Here is a 26138-nt window from a genome sequence, read left to right on the forward strand (position 1 = left end):
AGTGAAAATCCACTGGTGATTTTAAGATATGCGAGCAACATATATTTACATTTTTATAGAAAAGGGAAGAGTCAAAGTTTTTGTTTTGTGTACTATAAAGAGTTATGGTACTTACCAGAAGGCGAGTTCAGGCTATGTGAACTTGGATCAGTCATTTTAACATTTTTTAGTATCTGCTTTTTCTCTTAAAGGTGAAGCTATGTTTACTTTGGAAGATGAACCAAAATATTACTGTCCCATGTGAAAAACATGCACGTACACACATCATAGGGTGAATATGAGGTTCAAATGAAATACTGTGTGAAAAAGCACTTGAGAACTCTAATGGTCAAAAAAATGTATTGTCATTTCAGAGAAAATATTTTATGAGGAAAAATTAGAAGCATTTAGATAGAATAAAGCATTTAGACAGAAGCATTTAGAAGAATAAAGACACTGAACTTCATTCTGCCCCTTGACTTTCTTGAAATATTAAACTGTTATTTTTTTTTTTTTGCATAAAGAAAACCTAAACTTTGGGGGCGCCTGAGTGGCTCAATCGTTAAGCGTCTGCCTTCGGCTCAGGTCATGATCCCAGGGTCCTGGGATCGAGTCCCACATCGGGCTCCCTGCTCGGCGGGAAGCCTGCTTCTCCCTCTCCCACTCTTCCTGTGATGTTCCCTCTCTCGCTGTCTCTCTCTCTCTCTCTCTCTTAAAAAATAAATTAAAAAAAAATCTTAAAAAAAAAAGAGAAAACCTAAACTTTGTCACAATTTTTCTATATGTAAATGAAATGGAGATAATACTGCCTTTCATTTATCATGTGGAAATACAAATGGAAATAGTAAAAAAGTCTGGAGAGAAAGGCCCTGTATAAAGTTTAAGTTTATCTTTTTTTTAAAGATTTCTTTTTTATTTTGGAGGGGGGGGCGGGAGAGAGCATGCAGGTGAGCCAGGGGGAGGGGCAAAGGGAGAGGGAGAGAAATCCTGAAGCGGACTCCTCACTGAGCGGAGAGCCCGAGGCAGGGCTCAAACCCAGGACACTGAGATCATGACTTGAGCCAAAATCAAGAGTTGGCTGCTTAACTGACTGAGCCATCCAGACGCCCCAAAGCATAATTTCATCTTACGTGAAGTGGCCTGGCAAGTGCCTGGCATATAGTCGGTTTATAATACATGCTGTTTATTACTGATGTCCTTAGTATCCATGTACAATGGTTTGCCATTCAATCTAGTACTTCCAAATTTACATATTTAGAACTCAGCTTTGAGCATGCTTTCTAGTGAAAATACTGGTATTTTATTTCTTTAATACATTAATTGTAGTCCAGGAGATCCTAGAGAAGGGAAAAATAACCAGGTTTTAGCAATAGAAAATCCACCAAGTAATGGCAAATATGACTTCAATTCATGAATTACTTTGAGCACAAAAGAGTCAGGACAAAAGGCCCTAGCCTTATTTTTAGATTTCTAAATTACATGTTGAAATTGAGGATATATAAATGGAAACGTCATGCAAAATGCCCTGAACTTAAGGGATACTTTGCATTTGGCATGGAAAAATTCTCAGCCTCTGAAAGGATGAAAATTTGTCATTACTCTTTTTTCTCTATTACTGGGCCTGGCTGGTGTGTGTTATAAATCAGCTCATTATGCCCAAGGAAGGACATTGAATAGTCTCTATTCAGTTAGAAAACTGTCAGTAATATATCTTAGAAGAAGTCAGACCTTTTCTGGTTCTCTAATATTCTTCAATGTGCACCCAGTGATTCTGTGTACTGGACTTTGCCATGTGAGAATTCAAGCTCCGAGATGCAGTGGGAAAGAGAGTGAGTGGACACTGGGGACATTGGCGTACAGCATGATGCCATAGAAAAGCTTAGCTAGTTTCCTTTTATGAAATCCAGGAGCTATCTTTATTAAGGTTTCAGTGCACTGAGAAGGTAGACACACTCATTACAGGCCAGATCATCACATATTAGCAGTTCTTCCTCCATCACATGGAGTGTTTCTAAAATGTCTTGTTCATTTTTTCTGAATCCAGTGGTAGAGGACTGGAACTATATTTTTAGGGGCTGAGAGAAGTACCTCATACTTTACTTCATAGACATTTCGTGAAGTAACCTGCTAGTTATCATGAGACCTGCAGCCTGCCCCTTGGTCCAGGTAGAGATATTCTGAATGGATATATGTAAGAGACATAGTCTTACATACATATACATATATATGTGTATATATATATGTATTTTAAAGATTTTATTTATTTGAGAGAGAGAGAGAGAGAGCACATGCATGTGAGAGAGCATGAGCAGAGGGAAGGGCAGAGGGAGGGGGAGAAGCAGGCTCCCCACTGAGCAGGGAGCCCGAATCGGGACTCTATCCCAGGACCCTGGAATCATGATCTGAGCTGAAGGCAGACTCTTAAGCAACTGAGCCACCCAGGCGCCTGCTTACTTATATATTTAAAATATATTTATAACATAAATACAAATTTAATATTTATATATTAATTTGGGTAGAGGTAAGGTTTTTGCTACAGTCAGCAAAATCTGAGCAGTCTCTGTTAGGTAGAATCCTGTCCATGAAACATGAGACACTAACCAGTGGTTCTTGAATTTGGGATTAGTTAAGGGATTTCTTTAGTATGCTTAAATCTTAAAACTGAATAATAACTACATTAACATAAAATATTTTTTCATATAAATTCTTCTCCATGGACCAATGGTATTTACTAGTGACTGGAGATAACCTTTAGCTACAGAGGTCAAGCCTGAGAGTGTTCTAATCAGATAGGACTGTCATTTTCTTTGTGTTGTCCTGGTTCTACTGACTTTATCTTGAGAGTCCCATGGGAACCTACTCTGGGCTTGTTCCTTTTCAGTTTCCATTTTCTTTATTCTGTTTTTATTTTTTGGTTGTTCTTGAAACTTCATCAAATCATAGTCTTTGTCAATTGTTTTATATAGGCACTTTGTTTCACTGCTATATACTCTGCAGAAAACCTGAGTGCTTAAACTGATGAATCATTTTTGTGTATTTACTTGACCTGATACTTCTCTGAAAAATTTTTGATTTATGTATCTGTGTCAATATGCTTTTTGTTGTCTGCTTCCTCTAGGTTACTGTGTGAGGGTAGGGTTTATAATTCATTTTCTTTGGTGGTAAAAATGATTCACGTCTGAGATGCAAGCTGAAGATGCATGCCCAATAAATCAGAGACTGCTTTTGACCACAGGTAACAGAAAATCAAGGTGTCTTAAACCATTAGGATATTTAATTTGGTGGATAAGAAGCCCAGGGGTAGACAGTAAAGGGGTAGTTCACTAGCTAGATGATACCCGCAAGGACCCAGACACTTTAATTTTTGCTCCAGATGTTGACCTCATCCTTTGCCTCGTTCATGTCACAGAGGCGCTGCTAGAGCTCCTGACATCAGTCCTAACGTGACGGCATCTAGAGCAGAAAGAGAGAGAAGATGGGCAAATGGGATTACTCCATGGGCATGTCTCTGTTTTTAAGACCAAAATATTTCCTGATTCAGATTTCTTGTTTTACATAGGATCTTTCAGAATTTTGTCTCATGGTCACCTTGAGCTGCAGAGTGGCTGGGAAGAATTTCTGTCATTTCTTACGCTTTCTGACTTAGGAGCAGGGATTGGCTACGGGACAGATAACTAAGGATTCATACCAATTACAGTCATTGTGTTTGAATTTCCTGTGTTATACATTCACCTTTCAGCCACGGCAGAGGGGCATTTCTAATATCTCCTAATATCACAAGAGCCACATGTACCCAAGCTTTTATCCTTCACACATTTTATTAATGGGTCATAAAGAACAATAAAATGATTTAATAGCAGGATTATGTGGATGAATATAGAAATTTTCTTGCACCAGAAATGAGTATTTTGCTGTGTTCTACATATGAATAATGTATGCTCAATAAATATATATTAAACAAAATTATGAGCAGAAATTGATCCAGCACTTGCATTTCTCTGAGTCCCGCTGGATATAACTCTTTATTTCTGCAATTAAAGCAAACTTTAAAACCCACTCTTGATTAATATGAAAACAAAAATGTTCTGTTAATAAAAGTAACCATTGAAGTCATTGATCACATGGGTGTATAGACCACAGAGGTTGATCCTCAGGACCGGAAGAGGTGGGTGTTATAAATGTCAAGAAGGTTAAAGCTATTTTAAGAATTCATTTGTCACACACACACACACACACACACACACACACACACTTGCCACACTTGCACTGTTGGGTTTTGTGAGCAAGGGACATAAGAATATAAAGGGGGGTTAAGGTGCCTGGGTGGCTCAGTTGGTTAAGCGTCTGACTCTTGGTTTCAGCTCAGGTTGTGATCTCAGGGTCATGGATTTGAGCCATGCATTGTGCTCCACGGTCGGCGGGGAGCCTGCTTGGAGACTCTCTCCTTCTGCCCCCTCCCCCACTCTGTCTTGCTCACTCTCTCTCTAAAATAAATAAATAAGTCTTAAAAAAAAATAAAAGGGAAATTCCAAGGGTGATGTAGCCCAAGAATGGCTGGATAGAAGGGTTGGAGATGTTAGCCAGGGCAAAGGCAGAACTGCTCTATAGATTAAGGGAATGTATAATAAAATATGTTCATTGGGCAGTTTCTTTACAGACATTTATTTGGTTGGCTCACATGGTTAGGGCTTTATATGGGGTGAAGAAGAGCTTAATGATTTTAAAGACAAAGCCGTATATTACTATTCTGTTTAAAATTTAAGGAATTTAGGGGGATTTGTGAGGCTAACTATATGTAATCTTGGCAACTGTTTTTGAGTTAATTAACAGTGTGTGCTTTGTGCAATTTTTGAAGAAAGGGTATGAAGGATAAATTTGTGATTTATAAGGGGTAAATACCTATATTAATGTTTGTAGGTTTGAATTTTTCAGTTAAGGTTTTAAATTTCACCTTGACTCTCTAGAATATTTTTTAGAAAAAAGGCGACATAAGAATCATAATGGCGACTTTAAAAATGGCATCTAGTGTTTACTTTGTCCCTAGAAGACTAATGAGAGGGAGTGAAAAGAAGATACTTACCTTTGAAGTGCTTACCTTATTCAGATATTTATAAATACCTACTGTGGGTCAGATCCTATTCAAGGGGATGAAGCCATAGGAATGAAAAAAACAGACAAGGTCTCATAGACCTTATATTCTGGGAGGGGAAACAGATAATAAACAAATAGCAAGTATATTTGTAGTAGGTCAGATGGCGTTAGGTGCTTATAGAGAAAAACAGCAGAGACTGCTGTTCTGGGTGGGTGGTGGTGATTGTTGCCATTTTATGTAAGGGAATCATGGAAGACCTCATGGTTAGGCACCTTGCAGATGAGAGTTCTGGGAGAGCTGAGGAGACAAACTCTATGCACAGCTGGGAGAAGACATTCCACACACAGGGAAGTGAGGATGAAGAGTTTTTAAAAAATTTGATACCATTTATATATTGTAATATGATTGTCACTGTAGCAATGATAAGCACCTCTATCCTGTTATATAATTAGCATTTCTTTTCAGTGCTTGGAATAATTAAGTACTAGTCTCTTGGCAAGTTTGATGATTATAATACAATATTACTGTCTATATTCACGATACTGTGAGTTAGATCTCTAGAATTTATTTACATGCTACTCATTGCAAATTGTACCCTTCAAGAACATCCGTTCTGTACCTCACTTCCTGTACCCTGGTAACCAGATTTTTTTTTTAAAGATTTTATTTATTTATTTGACAGAGAGAGACACAGCGAGAGCAGGAACACAAGCAGGGGGAGTGGGAGAGGGAGAAGCAGGTCTCCCGCTGAGCAGGGAGCCTGATGTGGGACTCGATCCCAGGACCCTTGTATCATGACCTGAGCCGAAGGCAGATGCTTAACGACTGAGCCACCCAGGCGCCCCCTGGTAACCAGATTTTACACTGTGTTTTTACAAGTTTGGCTTTTTTAGATACCACATATAGGTAATGTCATAAAGTATTTGTCTTTCTCTGATTTATCCCACTTAATGTGATGTCCTCAGGGTCCATCCATGTTGTCACTAGAGTATGAAGACTTTAAGTCAAAATAAAACTTGGCCTATTTAAGTAGCACGCAGCAACAATACATAGGTATCCTTTATTCAGGCACTGGTGAAATGGGCTTTCTTAGAGAAATTCTGTTCTAGTTCTATCTAGGTCTTTATTTACAGAACCAATTCTTTGTTACCCACTGATTTTCTTATTGTAATTGTTACCATTTTGAGTACTTACTGTATGCTGGATCTGGCGCTAAATGATTTACACACATATCTTACTCAATGATTTTCTCAGTCTTCAAGACTAAGATTCATCAAGGTTAAGTTGTCTAATAACAAAGCCAATGAGTGGCTGAAACAGAATGAGAACTTTGCTTCTTAAGTGGCTCCACACTCCAAATTAATTAACTAAAGCTCAGACTGAACTTGTAATTTTCTTGTATTTAGTATCATGGACTAATTGAAAAAGATCATTCCATGTCTATAGTTGTTAAAAATTTAGACTTTAGATAAACTTCATTAATTTCTGTAGGTATATGTTTCCTAATTTATATTCTTTGGAAAACTATTCCAAAATATTTAAATAATTTTTATATGAAAAAGTGGTCCCATGGCCAAATAATTTTTAGAAACACTAGTTTATATAATGATGAATAAGTTGTTTGAAAGCAAGCCTCCCAGAGTCTTTGAAATGGTAATATGCATTGAACATCTCCATGAAGTGAATGTCTTCAAATTATTTGATCATAGAAGGGCTGTCTGTGAAATACCTATTAATATCTCAATGACCAAGCTTATATAGAACATAGTTTTCAAAATGATGCTTTAGCTATTTTCAGTTTCAGAATGGACTACCCAGGTCCATTCGATGAAGGGGATTTACTATGCTTCCATGAGAAAGCACTCTGGTTATTGTTTACAGCAAAATACCTTTTTTTTCCTACGCTGCTTCCATTTGAATAAACTCCTGTAATTTGAATTTAGGTAGTAAAATGTAACATCCAGGATGACTGACATCTAGAAGCTTTCCTTCAAAATTTAGAAATCCCTTAGCATTGATGTATATGTTATGCTTTCAAATATCCATCTCTTTTATTCCTTCTTACTCATTTTTAGCAGCTGGGAATAAAGATGAGATAACGATCTATCCATGTTCTTCTTTATTGTTTGCTATTTAACTATTTCTTGTGCAGTTTAGTTCTTCTCAACCTGATTGGATAGTCACTGACAAGCTTCAAGTAGGGCTGTTCTGGTCTCAATGTATCCTCACAGTATACTTTGAGAGCAAACACAGTTCTATCTTTGTCTTGTAAATGAGCCTTCCGCTTCTTGGTGTTACCTGTTGGGGCTTTGGTGTAATTTAAAACCAGGACAGAGGAAATAAAGGAGAAATTTCCAAAACTTACTATATCCTTTTCTTGATTTCTACTTTTTTTAGAGGTCCCAGTTAGCTTGGGAAGTCTTAGTTTCAAAAACATCTCTTCATTCTGCAGTTCCTCCAACCACATGGTCAGCAGAACATAAGATGGTGGTCTGAATCATTATTCTATTTTGTTTCACATTTTCTAGAATTAGGAGTGCCTTGAGACCAATACTATTTGTTGGAGCAAGTTGGCTCATTATTTCTGGGACAACTTCAACTTTCATTTCCATAGGCTCTTCTTTGGGACGTGTGACAGCTTCCACCCTTGTTTTTGTCTGTGCTACTGTGGCATAGTTTTTTCTGGTTCCACATTGTGAGCCACTTGAAAAGGAACACCTGGGTGCAACATACTAGGGTCCAAGGGCTTGGGGAGATTTTCACAGATCCCTCTACTTTCCCTTGTACACATCTTCTGGGTATAAACCCCACAATGTTTACTGGTAGGAAACCTCTGTTCATTCTACTCAAGAAATACATGCAAAACCTGGCACTCTCTTTTCTCACTCAGATTTTAAGGAGTGATTCATACTAAGATGGCAAGGGCTGGACACTTCAGAGGCATAAGGTAACCACAGGGTCACACCTGTATATATATAACAGATGGCAGCTGTTGGCAGGATCCCCAGCACAGGTCTGAGGCGGCCACCCTTACTGGCCTGCTACAGTCAGCATGGATATGGCCCTGGACTGTGGCAGCTGGTCCTGTTAGCCAAAACTCTCTTTGGCAGCAGCTTTCAGCAGGTTGGTTGATAGCTGAGCCCTCTCAGTAAGAGAGGGCTACAGTGCTAAAAAGCCCACAATTCTTTCAAAAAATGTCCTCCAAGTCCTCTGAAGTTGTATCAGCAAAGCAGATCCCTGCCGAATGCTATACTCCTATCTTCCCACTCAATTCTCTTTCATTCATAAAGCTGTTGAATTTTTGAGTTGGAAAAAAATGTCTCCAAGCTCAACCCTTATTTTGTAGAGTGAAATATGGGCTTCAGAGAAGTGTTCTGCATACAGACATTACTTAGGAGATGGGGACACTGTGTATCCTCAGTTTACCAGTGGGTAATGTAGGCAGATTATGCTCCAGTATTGGGATATCTTGCTTTGTGACTTAGCCTGATGATCCTGAAGAAGCTGAAAAAATGCTATGGGCATGCAGACAAAATTGCAACACTGGACTTCTAGTCATTTGACAAAATGAATAACTCTAACCATCTGTGACTTTCAAAAGCACAAACTAAGAGGTGGCTCGGTGGCTTAATCGATTAGGCATCTGCCTTCGGCTCGGGTCATGACCCCGGGCTCCTGAGATAAAGTCCAGCATTGCATTGGGCTCCCTGCTCAGCAGGGAGTCTGCTTCTCCCTTTCCCTCTCCCTCTGCCGCCCCACCCCCAGCTCGTGCTCTCTCTCTCTCTCTCTCTCTCTCTCACAAATAAATAAATAAAATCTTAAAAAAACCTCACAAACTAGGGTAATTTTTTTTGGCTATTGTTAATGAATTGTTAACTGATCACCATTATTGTTTTACTAAAAGTTAAACTCTTGTTAAATACTATATCCATTTGACTCTAAGATAACATTTTAACATTTAATTCTTTGTCTCAGTGAGATTTAGAAAACCCAATAGTAGAGTCCCCTTTTTAAAAAAATTCAAAGACAATTTAAAATTTAAAGGAAATAAAGTACCTGTCTAAAGAAGAGGAACTGGAAGGTCCTGCTTAGAAAATACTCAACTACTCTGAGATGCTCTCTTTTGAAATATATTGCGTAGACGGAGCAATAAATATTGACCGCCTGTTCTAGACCTATATGAAATCAGGCTATGAGTTTTACCTTTTATTCCTCAGTTTCTAAGACTTCATGGAATATTAGAGAAAAATTTGCCCTCTGCTAAAAGGAATCTAAGTGGATGGTAGATTATTATCATGTGGGTAAAATGTTCTACAATAAAGTGTTATATCCCTTTAAATCTTGTATCAGGTGGAGTAAAGTAAAATGTATTCCTCTGGGAATTGAAAACTTTTGAAGTGTTCAGAGGAATCCTGCTGGTCAGATCAGAGAGTTGCACATTAATTCATCCACTTATTGAATGTATTTATTTGTGGGAACATTTAAGCACAGTGGACTTAGTAAATGACAGCATGGAAACAATGTACATATACTGATTTCTTTTTTATAGAAATGAAATTCACATAACATTCACCATTTTAACTGCATTTAAGTATACACTTCCATGACTTTTAATATATTCATAATAGTGTGCAACTATCATCACTAATTCTAGAACATTTCTTTTTTTTTTAAGATTTATTTATTTATTTTAGAGAGAGAGAGAGCTCGAACAGGGAGTAGGGGCCGAGGGAGGGGAAGAGAGAGAGAGAGAAGCAGACTCTGCTGAGCCTGGAGCCTGACATGGGGCTTGATCTCATGACCCTGAGATTATGACCTGAGCTGAAATCAAGAGTCAGATGCCTAACCAACTGAGCCACCCAGGCGCCCCTCTAGAACATTTCTGTCACTCAAGAAATAAACCCTTTACCCGATTCTTCTTTCTCTCATCCTCTAGCAACCACAAATTTACTTTTTGTTTCTATGGATTTGCCTAATTTGAGCATTCCATAAGTGGAATCATACGATATATTGTATGATTATACAATATAATCAGTATATATAATATATAGTATCTTGTGTCTGGCTTCTTTCACTTAACAGTATTATCAAATATCCATGTTGCAGCATGTGTCAGTACTTCATTACTTATAACTGAATAATATTCTGCTATATGTACCACATTTTGTTTATTCACTCACCAATTGATGGACACTCGAGTTGTTTACACTTCTTATATTATGAATAATGTCAGCATGAATATTCATGTACAAGTTTTTGTGTGAACACGTTTTCAACTTTCTTGAGTATGTACCTAGGAGTAGAATTGCTGGTTCGTATGGTAACTAATTTTTTGAGGAACTGTCCAATTCCACAGTGACCAAAAACCATTTTTCATTCCCACCAGAAATGTATGAGGATTCCAATTTCTCCACAATCTCCTCAACATTTGTTCTTTCCTTCTTTCTTTAAATTCTAGCCATCCTGGACAGTATCTCATTGTGGTTTTGATTTGCACTTCCATAATAACTGGACTGATGATGAGTATATACTATTTTTTAATCTACACCTTTATGCAAAATGAAGCAACAGATGTAATTGAACAGAAAACTCAAACAGTATATATAAGTTAACATTATGATGAAACCATCATGTCAACATGCTGCAATTTTAAATCTGTAACATCCATGTATATATTTCCTTTAGATCTCCAATTACTTGGAGGTATAGGGACATATGAAAATAGTCTCACTGAAGACTGAAGTGGGCCTTACTATCTGGGGTTCTCAGCTGACTATGACACACACCTGAGCTGTTCCTGAGGAGAAACAAATCTTTCAGGAATTGTTAGAAGCCATCTGAATATTAAATGCAAGAAGAGTCCTAGGTGTAAAAAGTAAAATGGTTGAGTGCTTTCATTATCTCCAACCTCCCAATTATGAACCATTTTTTGTCTTCTCTAGTGCCCCATTTCTCCTCCTTCTCATGAGATTTTTAAACATCTGGTGTCCCTGGTTTCTCCAGTTTTCTTCTTTCTAAATTTACTCTCTTAAAAGAATCTTATTGCTTTTATCTACATGTTAAAGTGAATGTCATCCAATGCGTTACAATTGCAACAAGAACAAAGGAGTCAGGATTAGTAGTCTAGTTTGCTGCTTGAACTGAGTGGACTCCAACTCCCATGCTTGTATTCTTAGTGTTTTTTTGTGGTTTTTCTTTCTCCTATTCCTGATTGGCTGTCAATGGTCACCTGACTTTTCTTTCTGTTCTGAGTGTAACTGTCCACTTTCAAATATGGGCCCTGAAGCTCTATTCTAAAAATCTGTTGAAAAGGTGTTTAAAATAATAGCCATTAGTTGCTAAGTGGTTTCCTTTATAAGATTACTTTAGGGCTTTAGAAGATGGATTCTGTGATTACTGTTTTGACTGTTTAGTTATATCTCCCTTTCTGCTCCTGGGTTATTTTTGGATACATGACACCTGGTATTTGATTGCAAATATACCAATGACCTTGGTTTTTAAAATCATCCCATTTGTGTGGACTTTTGACACCTCACCCTTTTATGAAGCAAATAATTTAGATTATAAACCAGCAGAGTTTAAGGAAATTCTCAGACAAGGCTAAGATGGTCTGATGTCCCAGCAAAACATACACTGTGTTGCTACATGGCTGATCTTATGTCTATTTTGAGTTCCATGAGCCTGATGTTAATTACCTCTTTTAGCAGATGTTTGTTGACAGTTAATGTACTCTACTACCTGTCCTTTGCAAGAGCAATTATAGATTCTGGGTTGCACTCTTAAATTAATAGCACACTTGCCAGATCTAATAGAAAAGCTGTTCTTACCTTTTAACACTCCCAGCCCACAAGATGCATCTGAGTTGTGATAAATGTTACTTTGGCTTAGATTAACGTGTTTTCCTATCTTTGTGCTTACTTATAATTGCCATTATAAAATAGGGTATGAATGCCTTTTATTCTTCCTTATTCAGATGTAAATCAATCATTTATGTAAGTACTACTGTTTATCTTGGTTACTTTGTTTTACTGTCTCTTTGCTATGTACAGTCAGTGATGTCTATATAGCCAATTTTGGCTAATAATTGATTTAGGGAAACTGTTTTAAGTATTATTATTTATAGTAAAGCTATTTTGTTTTATCCTACATAAATACTACCCGGCATTTTGTTCCTATTCTCCTCCCTCTTATCCAGGAAACTACCAGCTTTTACTTGATGTAGAGAAATAATAAGATGATTTGACTCATTAGTTTGTCATCTAATGAATTCAGATAAAAATTATGAGTAGCCTAAATCATGTCTGAACAATTTAGAAACTGTTATCTCCAAGGAAAATAAAGTAAAATCCTTTGACAATAATTTATAGGTTGTGTGGAGAAGTTGCTATGAGTAACAGATTGGCATATGAAAATTTTATTTTCCCAAGTGTTATACCGCCTCCCATATTTCTACACATGTGTTTATTTCTTCCCCCAATTCATCTGATTGCTTGTGCAGGTTTCAAACTGTGTGTGGTTACTAAGTCATGTTTAATGACTAAAAGCTACATATTGCCAAGCACAGTAAGGCCTGGATGAACATCTACAAGGTGGAAGGCCTAAACAAAGAGTGAGTATGACTTGGAGGAGCCTTAGGAAACTGGAAAGTCATGCAAAGAATAATGAACTTGAAGTGAAAAATAGATAAGGAAAGGTATCAGACTTAAGAAATATTGTTACCAGGCAGAGAGAGAGAGAGAGAGAAGGCCAAGGAGGGTGAGATGCCAAGGAATTATCATGCATGAAGGTGTAGGTGGAGGATAAGGAGAGAAAAAAGATGTTCTCTTGCCTAAGTTGCATGTCATTGACCTAAACTGGTCGCTGGTGTCTTTAACAGTGTAGGTTGACTTCTTAAGGGATTTTTCCCACCTGGATGTTTAGACTCTGAAATATAGATATTTTCTGTTCTATTTTTTTCTCCTCCATTTGCATGTGAAATTTAATATTCTAGGTTATCTTTTCTTCAAAAAGCTCTGAATCATTGGGAACAAGATTTCCTTTTAAAAGTTTAGATATTAAGAAAAAATAAATAATGAAACAAACTGTTACTAAGTCTTAGGACAGTAGTTTTTACAAAATACAAAAATGTAATCTAATATTGTAAAGCTGGTATAAATAGATGTACCAGATATCAGGATCTTTGCTTTACTGAAGTGATGTCATCCTCTAAATCTATACCATTGATTGTAACTGCCAGAGCTAAGGATATCTGTGTTTATTAAAGTTTTAGGAAGACAGTACATTATAGTGGTAAAAGCATCTATTCTGGCATTAGACAGGCTTCAGTTCAAATTCTGACTTGGTCACTCTTTATCTGTATAACTTTGGGCACATTACTTAATTCCTTTGAACCTCTATTTCCTACTCTGTAAAATAAATATATTTGTAAAGCATACACAGTTCCCTCTGTACAGTAACTATTCATAAATGTGTGTATTAAGATGCTATTATCATCCTATTTTTCCTCCTCTGTTATTTAAAAATAATTAGTCATTCTTTTAATCTTTTACCTTTCTATACTGCTTTTTTGACACTCTATCTTTTTATTCATGTACCATTTATTAGGGCTTTTGATGAAAGAGATTCATCAATTCTAGAACCATGGGACCCAAAAAGACCTTAATTGGCCACCACATCCATCCCTGTTTCAAAACAATGGAATATATGGATGATTCAAGACCAAAAGGAATATTTCTCTTTGCATAATTTAAGAACAGAATAGTTATGACCTCTTTTGGTAATGCCATGTAAGATATTATTTATGTGTAGTCTAGGTTTGTCTCTATTCAATCAATCCACTTAAAAGGAAAAGTGTATACTCCTATTTATGTAACAATTACTGCCTAAGTTGTAAATCCTTTACAACTGACTCAGGCCTGGCTGAATGTCTTTTACATTTCTTCTGGTTGGTTCTGCTTTCGGTTAAAATGCCGGGGGGTCACAAAAGATCACTGCTTATGACATAACAATGAGGAGAAAACTAACTTGGGTCAACTAAAAAGAAATGTATTTTCTTTAAAGCCATAAAAGAGCTATGAATGCCATTGAATTTTCAATAATTATGAGTGTGGTATCATGGCAGATTGGAATCCCATGGAGATAGAAACACAGAGCTTATCCACCGCACCTTCCAATACTCTTCTACAGGATTTCTGCTGAATAAACAGCTGCATGGAAACTTTGGAGCTAGGCTGGAGAACAAGAGATTTCATGAGGTACTTAGATCCCAAATCCCTGTGGAAAATACACTTAATTCTACCCTTAAGACACTTGAAACTAGAAGTGAACTAAAACCAGTAGAAGTAGAAAACCAGCCCCAATGGTGTTCAACTTCTTATTAGGTCAAAGAGATCAGCCCCTCTAGAATGTCTGCCAAAGAAAAGGGGAGCTGTTTCTGTGGAAAATATCACCTATTTCAGTCTTGACTATTGTTTCTTACACAACAACAGATAAAGAAATAAAAACTAAGAAACATGAAAAGAAGCAGGAAAATATGGTTCATAATAAAAATAAAAATCAGAAGAGTACTCACAGAGATGTTGAATTAGTAGAAAAAGACTTTGAAATAACATTTTAAATGTGTTTAAAATTTAGAAAAAAAGGTGGCCAAATGGATGAAAATATGAAGGATGTCAACAGAGAAAAGGAAACTTAAAAAAAAAAACAAATGTAAATTTTGAACTGAAAACTACAATATTCGAAATAAAAAATATTCAGTGGGATTAACAGCAGATTGGACAAAACAGAACAGAACAAAGAATTAGTGAACTAGACAATATGTCAGTAGAAATTATCCAAACTGAAGTACAGAAAGAAAAAAATTTAAAAAACAACAGAAGAGAGTATCAGATCTCTGGGACAAAATCAAATGGTCATTCATGAAATTAGAGTTTCAGAATGAGAGGAGAAAGTGAGACACATGTTTGAGAAATAATGGCCATGGGTTTTCAAATTGATTAAAACTACTATTTCATAAATTCAAAAAGCTCAGTGAGGGTGCCTGGCTCAGTTGGTTAAGCATCTGCCTTTGGCTCAGGTCATGATCCCAGGATCCTGGGATCGAGCCCTGCACGGAGCTCCCTGCTCAGCAGGAAGCCTGCTTCTCCCTTTGCCTGTGGCTCCCCCCACTTGTGCTCATGCTCTCTCTCTCTCTCTGTCAAGTAAATAAATAAAACCTTTAAAAACAAAACTAAACAAAACAAAACCCAAAAAGCCAAGTGAGCCACAAGCAGGGTAAATACAAAGATCCACACAGAGACATATCATAGTGACCTTGCTGAAAACCAAAGATAAAGTGAAAAATTATAAAGTAACCAGAAGAAAAAGACACAATACATTCAGATGAACAAGACAAGAATAAAGAAAACTCATAATCAGAAACAAGAGAAGCCAGAAAATAATGGAAGGACATCTTTAAAGTGGTGAAAAAGAAAAAAACCTACTATAACTTAGAATTCTATACCCAGCAGAAATAGTCTTCAAAAATGAGGTTTAATTTAAGACTTTTCTGACATACAAAAGCTGTGAGAAACTACCACCAGGAGTTCATACTGTACATACAGTTGACCCTTGAACAATATGGGGATTAGGGCAGTGGCCCCTTGCATAGTCAAAAATATCAGTGTAAAACTTTTGTTTCCCCAAAAACTTTAACTATACAATGGCCTGCTGTTGACTGGAAGCCTTACCAATAACATAAGCAGTCGATTAACCCATCTTGTGTATATTATGTGTATTATATACTGTATTCTTACAATAAAGTAAGCTAGAGAAAAGAAAATGTTATTAAGAAAATCACAAGGAAAAGTACATTTATAGTACTGTAAAAAAATCTGCATATAAGTTGATCCAAGCAGTTCAAACCTGTGTCGTTCAAGGGTCAACTGTAATACTAAAGGAAGTTTTTTATGCCAGAAAAAAAAACAAAGTCTCAGGTAGAAGTCAGATATCTATAATAAGGAATACAGTATACTGGAAAAATACGTATATGGTAAATACCTAAAATATTTCCTTAAAAGACTATTGATTATCTGAAGCAAATATAATTACAAAGAACTGTAAGTTTAATAATTTATTTAGATGCAAAATGTATGAGGATAATATCACAAAAGATGGACTAAGGTAAATGGAATCATAGTGTTGTAAGGTTGTTACATTATTTATGAAGTGATATAATATTAATTCAAGGTGTCCTGGGATAAATTAAGGATGCATATTATAATCACTACAAACTACCTAAAGAATAATGCAGAGAGACATAGCTAAAAAAAAGTTAATAGAAAATATGAAGTGTAATGCAAAACAAATATTGGAAACATTTCACTCAAAGGATGTCAGGAAAGGATAAAGAAAAAAACTCTGATAAGGCAAAAAGGAAGGAAAGGGAAAGATGGTAGGTTTAAATTCAATTAGCTTAGTAATTACATTAAATGTAAATGGGCTAAATGATCCAATTAAAAGGCAGAGAAAAGGAGATAGTATATCAAAATAAGATCCAAATACACGTGATTTATAAGAAGCACATCTTAAATATAAGGCCACAGCTAAATTGAAAATAAAGGGATGGAAAAAATATACCATTTTAACATAAATCATAGAAAACTAGTGTGACTATATGACTACCAAACAATATATATTTCCAAGTAAATAGATGAAGGCAATGAGAGCTCATAGATGAACCTGAATGTTTTATAGTCATAAAACCATCAATTCATCATGAAGACATCACAATTGTATCTTGAGTATGCACCTAATAGCACACCTTCAAAATTTCACATAAGTCCTTACTGTTCCTCCTTTCATAGACTCCTTCTTCTAGTAGTTCTGTAATATTAGTGCTAATTTAACCATCACTGTCACCTGGGCTCATGCCTCTGTGGAGTACAATATTATTACCTAGACAGGAAAAGGATTATTTGATATATACCTGTTTATCTTTTTATTTATTCCCTCATAGAAGGCATCTAGTACACTGGCACAGAGTCTACCAGGAATTAGAGACATGGCATTAAGCTGTGGTACTGTTGGTAACATCAGACAAGTCACTGAAATCACTTTAAGCCTCAGTTTCCCCATGGGGAATGGGGATGAAAACACTTGCTCTGCCCAATTTTTAGACTTCTTAGGAAGCTTAAATGAGAAAACACATGCAGTGCTGGATACGTAAGAAACATTGTTGTGAACACAATAGTGAGCTTGCTTTTTAACACTGCCTAATCCTGGCTCATGTGCAGCTGCTGGCCCTCAGGTGCATTTTCTTTATTCATCAGTTTAGTCTATTTTTATCCTAAGTCCTTTACAGACAGAATGGAAGGAGACTGATAAACCTCTATGAGGAAGCTCAGGAGGTTCTGCCCTTAATTTGTACCTTTTGTATTCACCCATGAGGGAAATTTGAAGATTTTTTAAAAAAATATTTTTATTTATTTATTTGAGAGAGAGAGAGCATGAGCAAGGGGGAGAGGCAGGCGGCTGAGCCCTGGTGTGGGGCTCGATCCCAGGACCCTAAGGTCATGACCTGAACTGAAGGCAGACGATTAACTGAGCCACACAGGCACCCCAAATTTGAAGATTCTAAACAGGATAATTAAACCAGGAGGCAAGTCCTATTCTGAGATCTGGTTAAAGATTTTACAAAGAGACAGTGGAAAACATTTAAGGTAAAGATTAAAATTTTTGACTAAATTTTTAAAAATGTATTATTTTTTACCTAAAAAGTGGTTTTCCATTTGGTTTTGTTTTTGGAGAGAAACTGATTTCCGTGTGTAAAAGGAATAGAACTGTTTTTGTGTGGATTGTCCTTTATGGAAGTGTATTTTTTAGTGATAAATTTTCCTGGAACAAGATGGGGTTACCAGAATAGGTTTCCTTGGCATGTGAGAAAATTATAGAACTATGTGAAATTACAGTTTTAAGATTTGGGAAGTTTGAAATTAATTAATGTATCCATATTATACATTAAGGGCTTGTTAATTAAGGTAGATCTTTTAAAAATAATTAACCAATATAAATATTATTTGAAAGTTAGTTATGTAAAACTTACATAAATAACATATCTAAATAATGTCTAAATTTTAATAATATTTCTAATAAGAATAATAGTACTTGAAGACTAAGAGATCTTCTCTTCAAGAATAGCACTAGTTGTAATATAATTATTACAATAAGCATGAGAAAATTGTGGGACACCTGGGTGGCTCATTCATTTAAGCATCTGCCTTGGGCTCAGATCATGATCCCAGGACCCTGGTGTTGAGCCCCACGTGGGGCTCTCTGCTCAGAAGGGAGCCTGCTTCTCCCTCTCCTGACTGCGTGGGCTCTCTCTCTCTCTCTCTCAAACAAAAAAATAAGATCTCTAAGAAAAGAAAGCCATGAGAAAATTGCATCAGAATCTCCTAGGTATTTATTGTATTCAAAACATTAATATTATGTTTCATGATATTTTGTACATGAATATATACACTATATACACAGGAGTTTTCTTCAGTATTTGAAGCAAAAAAATTGCTTCTCATATACCTGTATGAATCATTGTATGCTTTATGCTCTGTTAAAAGCAAACATGACTATGAAGAAAATTTCACTGTTTAAATCTTGAGTATGACTGTGCAGTTGCTCATTTGTTTTATTCCTTAACATAGTGTAGGCCAATTTGATGCTTACAACATAACAGAATAGTTTCCTGTTCTAAATGGATTTCTTAATAGTAACCTGAAAAAAAAAACGTAAGAAACTTTGTAGGAAGGTAATAAGGGAAAATGATAAAGGCATTGAAGGAAATTCTCCTGCTGGTAAAGTAGTAGGGTCAGAGTTCTCTATGTATGATTTCCTCATCTGTAAAATGGGGATAATAATACCTGCCTGATAGTATTGTTATGATGATGATACCAGATTATGTTTGTAAATAATTTAATACAATGCTAGGGACGGGTACATAGCAAACATATGATAGATTCAACTAATAAAGTGAAAATTAACCTTTCCACTGAAATGGGATTTAAGAAGTTCTATCATTTCTATCTTGATTTACTTGATCTCTCTATATAAACGATTAGGTCTAGATCAGCAGATTACCTTTGGAAAACCTTTAATGAAAAAGTCATTTCTCTGTCACATCATCCATTAACATAAGGTGGCAGCTCTGGCTTATCCGATGAGGCTTTACTACATAAAAATGGAGCTATTGATATTATTGACTATTAATGAATGCTTATTCCATATTATAACATTGTTTCCACAAAATATAATCTATTTTAATAACTGAGGTGAACCACAAATGTTTAACAAGAAATGACTTCCTATATTCAATTTCTTAAACTAACCAGGCACTCAGCATATAGCTTTAATTAAGTTATTTGCCTAGAGGCCAATCAATAATTAATTTCCCCATTCAAAAACTATGACTTGGATGTTTCTCTTAAAGCATGTCAATTAAAAATAGAAAAGCCATACTATAAAAAATATATGTTTATTGACAAGTGAGAAGATGTTGCCAGGCTTTTTAACAAGCTCTTTGAAAATATTGCTTTATTTGAAAAGAAACCTTAATTACCCTTGATCATGGCCCTTAAGTCTTAGTATTATATTCCTACTCGGTAATACGTACTCATCTCATGGTGATAATTCCCTTATAGCTTGTGGTGATCAGGGAGAATCATAATAGGCAATTGGTAAGTTTGTTATGAGTTGACTAAGATGGAAATAACAGCTTTGAATTATTCTCATTAATTTAACCCATGTATTTTAGAAAGCTAGTGATAAGCTGGTTGCCATGAAGTATTTACTACTACAAAATGATAAGTTTTAGCACACTTTACTAACAAATCTGAAACTGAGTTTTGAGAGAAAGGAAAATGGGACTCATATTCTCTTTTATTTCCCAAACTATGAGTTTATCTAAAATATAATGCTAACAATCATTCTCCCACTTGCTCACTCTGTTCTAGCACCACTGGCCTCCTTGCTGATCTTACACAAGCCTGAAGTTTGCATTTGCTGTGCCATCTGCCTGGCATACTCTTCCCATGGATATTTACTTCACTTCTTCACTTTGCTCAATGTCATTTTCTCAGGGTTGTTTAATTTGATCCCTCCTACTTAAAGTTACATAGTACAGTGCCCCTAATTTCCTTTAACCTGCTCTGTTTCTTTCTACCATGTTAAGCTAGTCATCTTCCAGTGTACTATATTATCTTAACCTATTTGTTTATTGGAGACTCCATCAAATGTAGACTCCAGGAAGCCAGGGAGTTCTGTTTGCTCTACTAGTGCTGTATTTCTAGTACCTAAAATATTGTCGGATACCTAGTGAAAACTGGATAAATATTTGTTGAATGAGCGAATAGATGCGTCAGTAAATGTAGAAGTAAATAGATTCAACATCCTAGCTTAAGCACCTAGAAATGGTTCTGATTATTTGCCTGATTGCCTCAAACCTGGACTCATCAATGGACTGTGACAAATGAAGTTAAAATGCCAGAAATGATATCTCTTAGAATGAGAAATCCAAAGAATTTAGGGAGGTTTCATATCTCCTAGCTTTGTTCCTCAAGAGAATATAGGAAACACATTCTTCATTAGACATTAAGAAATTCACTAGTGAGGGGAGTGCAATGTCCTTGAAAAAGACTGCAGTGGCTGTCATTTCTAGGGTGGGTTGATACCACCACATACATTGGCATCCCATATTGACTGAGGCCAAATAGTAGCACTCACTTGAAAGCAAGGCGGTGTGGTTCCCAAGGTAATTAGCAGGGTGAGAGTGGTGATAATAAAGTTTAACATACAGAAAACTTTGGAAGTGCTTAACTGATCCTGGGGATTCCAAACTGAAATTGTTTCTATCTCACTAAGGTCATACTTAAAAACCCTCTAGGTTTGGCAGTGGCATGGGTGGCCCATCACGCTGGAAATTTATGGTCCCTCCCACACTTGCCTGACCTGAATCAGATCATAGATTCAGAGCTCCTTAAATGAAAGGAAAGATTTGTCTTGGTGAGGAAGGACTCTGTAATAGTCTCAAGTATATTTTCTTCCTAGTCTTTCTCTAGTATTTTTATAGAAAATGTATTACTGATGACTAACTTTATTGTTTGATCCATAGGTAGCCGCATATCAAAACTGGCTTGTGACAGAACCAGATAGCTGACTATTTCTCAGAAACAGCTATGGTAACTGAATGATTGTGGGTATTCACTTTTGAGGAGAGGATGCCCATGTTTTAATTTGGAATATAGATATTTTCTTTATGCCAGGTATGAGAATGCTGTTGTTGCTATTGCTATTGTTTACAATAGTATGTATAGGAAGAAGGTTGTGCTTGGGTGAAGTCAAAGATTGCATGATTGATGACAGTTTCTCTTGCTCTCTCAAAAACCATTCCTATCACTTTCTAGCTTGTATTCTATATCACTCATTTTTAAGTCTTCATGCAACTCCTGTCCCTTGTTTATGAAATTTTCCCACTCTCTGAAGTCTACAACATGTAGTTTAGTTTTTAATTGTAGTCTGCCTTATTCTTTTTTTTAAATAATTTTTTATTGTTATGTTAATCACCATACATTACATCATTAGTTTTTGATGTAGTGTTCCATGATTCATTGTTTGCGCATAACACCCAGTGCTCCACGCAGAATGCGCCCTCTTTAAGACCCATCACCAGGCTAACCCATCCCCCCACCCCCTCCCCTCTAGAACCCTCAGTTTGTTTTTCAGAGTCCATCGTCTCTAATGGTTTGTCTCCCCCTCCGACTTACTCCCCTTCATTCTTCCCCTCCTGCTATCTTCTTCTTCTTTTTTTTTTCTTAACATATATTGCATTATTTGTTGTAGTCTGCCTTATTCTTAAGTAATTTTACATATGTGTTTTTACCCTCTTTGAGGTCATTTTATTTTTAGACAAGGATGTCATATATTCCCTTTTGTGTCATGCTCAATAACCTCTGGTCTTTTAATCTAATAGAACTGCCATTTTCATGGTATCTCTTTCCACCTAATATTTCACACTCATTTATAATCGAACAAGCAAAAACTCAACAAACTCAGTCATAACAAACCAAATTAGACAATTCTTGATGCCCAGATTTTGAAACTCTGTTGAAATGAAAATACATCAGCATTTCTGGAAAGAGATCAAAGCACCCATTCTTTATTTTATGAAACCAACCAGCAGAGGGAGCAAAAGAGATATTTAAGTGTTCCTGTTTCTGCTTGGGGACTTTCTACTATGGTTGCTGTCTAGTGCTAGGCTATATTTTTAATATATATTCCCCCTAATCCCTAGGCAGAAATTCTGTATAATCACCACATGCCTGTGAAGTCAGTTCTAAGAGATTCTACTTGCACAATTTCTTTCTTCAATCTTGAGTCCCATGAAAACCTCAAAAGCTACTGGGTGAAAAACCAGGACTGAAATTGTAGGCCTTCAAAACTCTATCTAGGCAGCTCAAGAATTAGGGCAAAGAGATTTTGAATGAATAAAAAAATAGCTTCCTAGTTATTAGGATAAATGATATTAATGAATCTCTGCTGTGTTCTGTATTATTTAAAATATTTTGAGAGATTTTCACATATATTCTAATGGAGGTTATACTACATTCATAGTAAAGTTATATTTTTTATATGACCAGGAAATAACAAAGAGAAAGTTCCTTTGAAAAGAATCGTTTATATTCTTTTATATATGTGTGTGTGTGTGTGTGTGTGTGTGTGTGTGTGAATCGTGTATATATACTATATATGATATATTTCTACATTCCCATCTAAAATATCTTTTAAAACATTATGGATCAAAAGAGTTTCTCATTATCCTGGATATTTTGGTTTAGATAATTCTGTTAAGTATAACATGAAGATGGCCAAAAACCTGTGTGTGGTTTACAGTGTCCACTGCAAAAGCTTTAAGAATGTCATTACTTGCTTTCTTTGGATGAGTTCAATATGGGGACTCTTTGGATGTGTAAGGTCTTTATACCCAAACTGTCCCTTGAATTTAATGAAGATATATATATATTTTTTTAAATTTTTTTTAAGATTTATTTTATTTTAGAGAGAGAGCACACATAAGCTGAGGGGAAGGGGTAGGGGAGAGGGAGAAGTAGAGAAGCAGGCTCCCTGCTGAGCAGGGAGTCTGAAGTGTGAAGTATATATAGCTGGATCCCACAACCCTGAGATCATAACCTGAGCTGAAATCAAGAGTCCGACGCTGAACCAACTGAGCCACCCAGGTGCCCCTTTAATGAAGTTATATTAAAGTATAGTCACAAAGATGAAGAAGCAAAAAGAAAAATCTGTGATAATGCAAAGCTAATATGAATTTAACATGAATCACTTTATTCATCTGCTGAAGAATATCAAAAGGAAAAAGAAGCATTATAGGGCATCTCATTTTTAAGAGAATATAATTATAAATAATATATTCATGTAGTTTCTTTTGTGTTGGGGATGTATAAACTCTTACACCAACAAAATGTAACAAACATTGGGAATTTCCAGATATCATGGCATGGTGATCTTTATCATTCTTGTAATTCTTGACTTTAGGTAGAGTTATAGCCACCTGAGTTATTTGAGCTGATCTCTAAAAACAAGTCACATGGAGCGCTTTTACCAGGGACGCACCAACCTTGGCTATGTTTGTACCAAAACCGTGAGGAAGGTGGCACAGGTCATCACTGAGAAGTACTACACTCACCTGAGCAAAGACTTCCATACCAACAACCCTGTGTGTGGGGAGATTGCCATTATTCCCAGCAAGAAGCTCTGCAGCAAGATAGGCTACGTCACACATCTGATGGGGTGGGATCAGAGAGGTCTGGTGGGAGGTATCTGCATCAAACTGCAGGAGGACAGAGAGAGAAGAGATAATTATGTTTCTGAGGTCTCAGCCCTGGATCAGGAGATCACTGAAGTGGATTCTGACACTAAGGAACTGTTGAAACTCTTAGAATTTGGCAGTCTGTTCAACCTGCAGGTCACTCAGACTACAATTGGGTTGAATTTCAAAATACCACATAGAGTTGTTTGAATCATTCTGCTATGCTGTAATATCTTCCATAAACCTTGGGAAAAAAATTCATACAGAGGTTCTCCTGACTGAGGTTAATGAGATTATTTTTATGAGGAGTAGATTGGATATGTGTATGTGTGTATGCATGTGTGTGTCTGTATAACTGATCAACAACAGAAATAACTTTAATATTTGCCTCCTCAAGGGAGGAACAAACAATCTAACTAACTTATGAAAGTCTTTTTTTCCCTTGTTGTCTATTTCTATCCTGTAGGAAATTAGTTTTTATTACAATGTGGTCATTCCTTGTGCTGGAGGCCTAAACTGGCAGGGTAACTGGACCTCTATGGGGTACACCTTGTCTGTCTTCTGGCTGGGTAGTTGGGTTGTGCAACTCATGGAAAGAACAGCATTACAACTTGAGAAGAACACACCACTGAGTGTTTTGTAAGAACCTCTAAGAGAGAAACAAATAAACCAGTGTTGGCATTCATTTCATAAAAGACACCAAAAAAGCAAAGTTTGAAAACTCAAAGGAAAACAGCATCTTTTACTTTAAAAGAATCTAAACCCCCAGATTTCACTGTCTAATGCTTCATGGTAATACAACTTGATGAAACTCATTGTTTTAGATTTTTTGGTAAAGGAGGTATGGATGACATTTGACTTGTGAATTGACTCAAAGATTGGGAAAAGGTGCCAGAAAGGAGGCAGTCTGGTATGGTTCAGTGAGTTGGCTTGGACTAGCAATCCAGAGATGTCAATTTTCAATCCAATTTTATCATTCAGTAATTGCTTGTCCTTGGCTAATTCAACGAATTTGTTTCCTTATCTGCCAAATGTCTTACCTCTTCTTATAGGATAACATGATCACATGGAGGAACTGTGAAATACCTAGCATTCCATAAAAATATGAGCTACCTTTATAAAAATTATTTGTTGTTATAAAAATACTCAAGTGGATGATCATTATCGCTATGATCAAGATGCATTTTTATTGTGCTCTAGAATATATAGCTTGTCAAATGACAAAACTTAACTAGGACTAAGCCAAAGTGCTCTGATCTTTGGGAGTAAGGTGAAAAAAATGCAGCATTCATTAAGACATTTGTGGTGATTAGGGAGATGACCTTAGTAGGTTATCAAATTCACAGCCTCTCACAATGGACCAAACTTAAGCCAATTCAATTAAATGAGATTTTCCATTATTTACAAAGATGGCCACAGCCAGCCAGGACTCTTCTAATACAAGCAGTTTCAATATTATGCAATTCTTTCTTATGTAATTCTGAATTCTCAGGCCTCACCAGCATGGGGATAAAAATAGAATGTTATAATTGTTGCAAGTTGGTATTTCTCTGACCCAGCTCCTATTTTACTGTGTGAGAACTCTAGACCACCCTTACATGTCTGCTAAATAGTTATAGCATTCTGTATATATATATATATACATCTATAATCAGCAGATTTACTCTTAACTACCAAGTGGCATCCTATGTTCTATTTTCTTTCTCTTTTACCCTGACTCTATACAGTCTGTCTACTGACTTCTGGTCTGAAAAATAACAGCTTTGCTGCCAGAGCCACCCTATGGAGATGATTCTAGAAGTAACGGTGTTTGGTGCCCAGGCTGGCAATGCCTATTGCTGAGTGAGTTGATGAATCTGTCTTGGGATCAGCCATCAATATCTCCTACTGTTGGGGGTAAGAGTAGCCCTAATTCTGCAGCTGTCTTGTGTAGTCCGTATCTGTCCCAGGTATTCTTGTTTTTACATGTTCCTTAGTGGGTGTTCCATATTCTGGTACTTAGCCATGGGTCTGTAAGTTCTGAGGCCAGGTGAATGAATGACTGACATTGTGCTGTCCTCATAGTTACATCTTCCCTTCGATTCTGGCACATCATCCTTGGACAAAACATGTGTGCCTCATTCCCTTTTTCTGTATGTTTTACCCAAGAGGGGTTTTGATCTCCTATGTAATACTCCCTGTGAGGCACACCTCAGAGCCTGATGTGTAACTGAT

General features: G+C 36.4%; 1 protein-coding gene across 3 annotated transcripts; it reads left to right on the forward strand.

Moving 5' to 3' along the window:
• The first annotated feature begins 14149 nt into the window (after positions 1-14149).
• On the forward strand, positions 14150-24154 carry LOC112813966 (small ribosomal subunit protein eS17-like). 3 transcript variants are annotated; one of them, XR_012378405.1, is made up of 2 exons: positions 14150-14325; positions 21213-21296. XR_012378405.1 is itself a non-coding variant. In XM_073893476.1 (2 exons), exon 2 carries the CDS (start codon positions 23703-23705, stop codon positions 24132-24134), a length of 432 nt encoding a protein of 143 aa, XP_073749577.1. In that variant the 5' UTR covers positions 14150-14325; positions 23651-23702; the 3' UTR covers positions 24135-24154. The 3 variants fall into 3 exon arrangements, 2 of the variants coding, with proteins under 2 accessions (XP_073749577.1, XP_025715003.1); XM_073893476.1 differs by lacking the exon at positions 21213-21296 and adding an exon at positions 23651-24154; XM_025859218.2 differs by lacking the exon at positions 14150-14325 and adding an exon at positions 23651-24154 and having other exon boundaries at positions 21285-21363.
• Positions 24155-26138: the final 1984 nt, after the last annotated feature.

The sequence above is a fragment of the Callorhinus ursinus genome, unplaced genomic scaffold, assembly GCF_003265705.2.
Source record: "Callorhinus ursinus isolate GAN/ISIS: 27379988/994484 unplaced genomic scaffold, GSC_fseal_2.0 scaffold6, whole genome shotgun sequence".
NCBI lineage: Eukaryota > Metazoa > Chordata > Mammalia > Carnivora > Otariidae > Callorhinus > Callorhinus ursinus.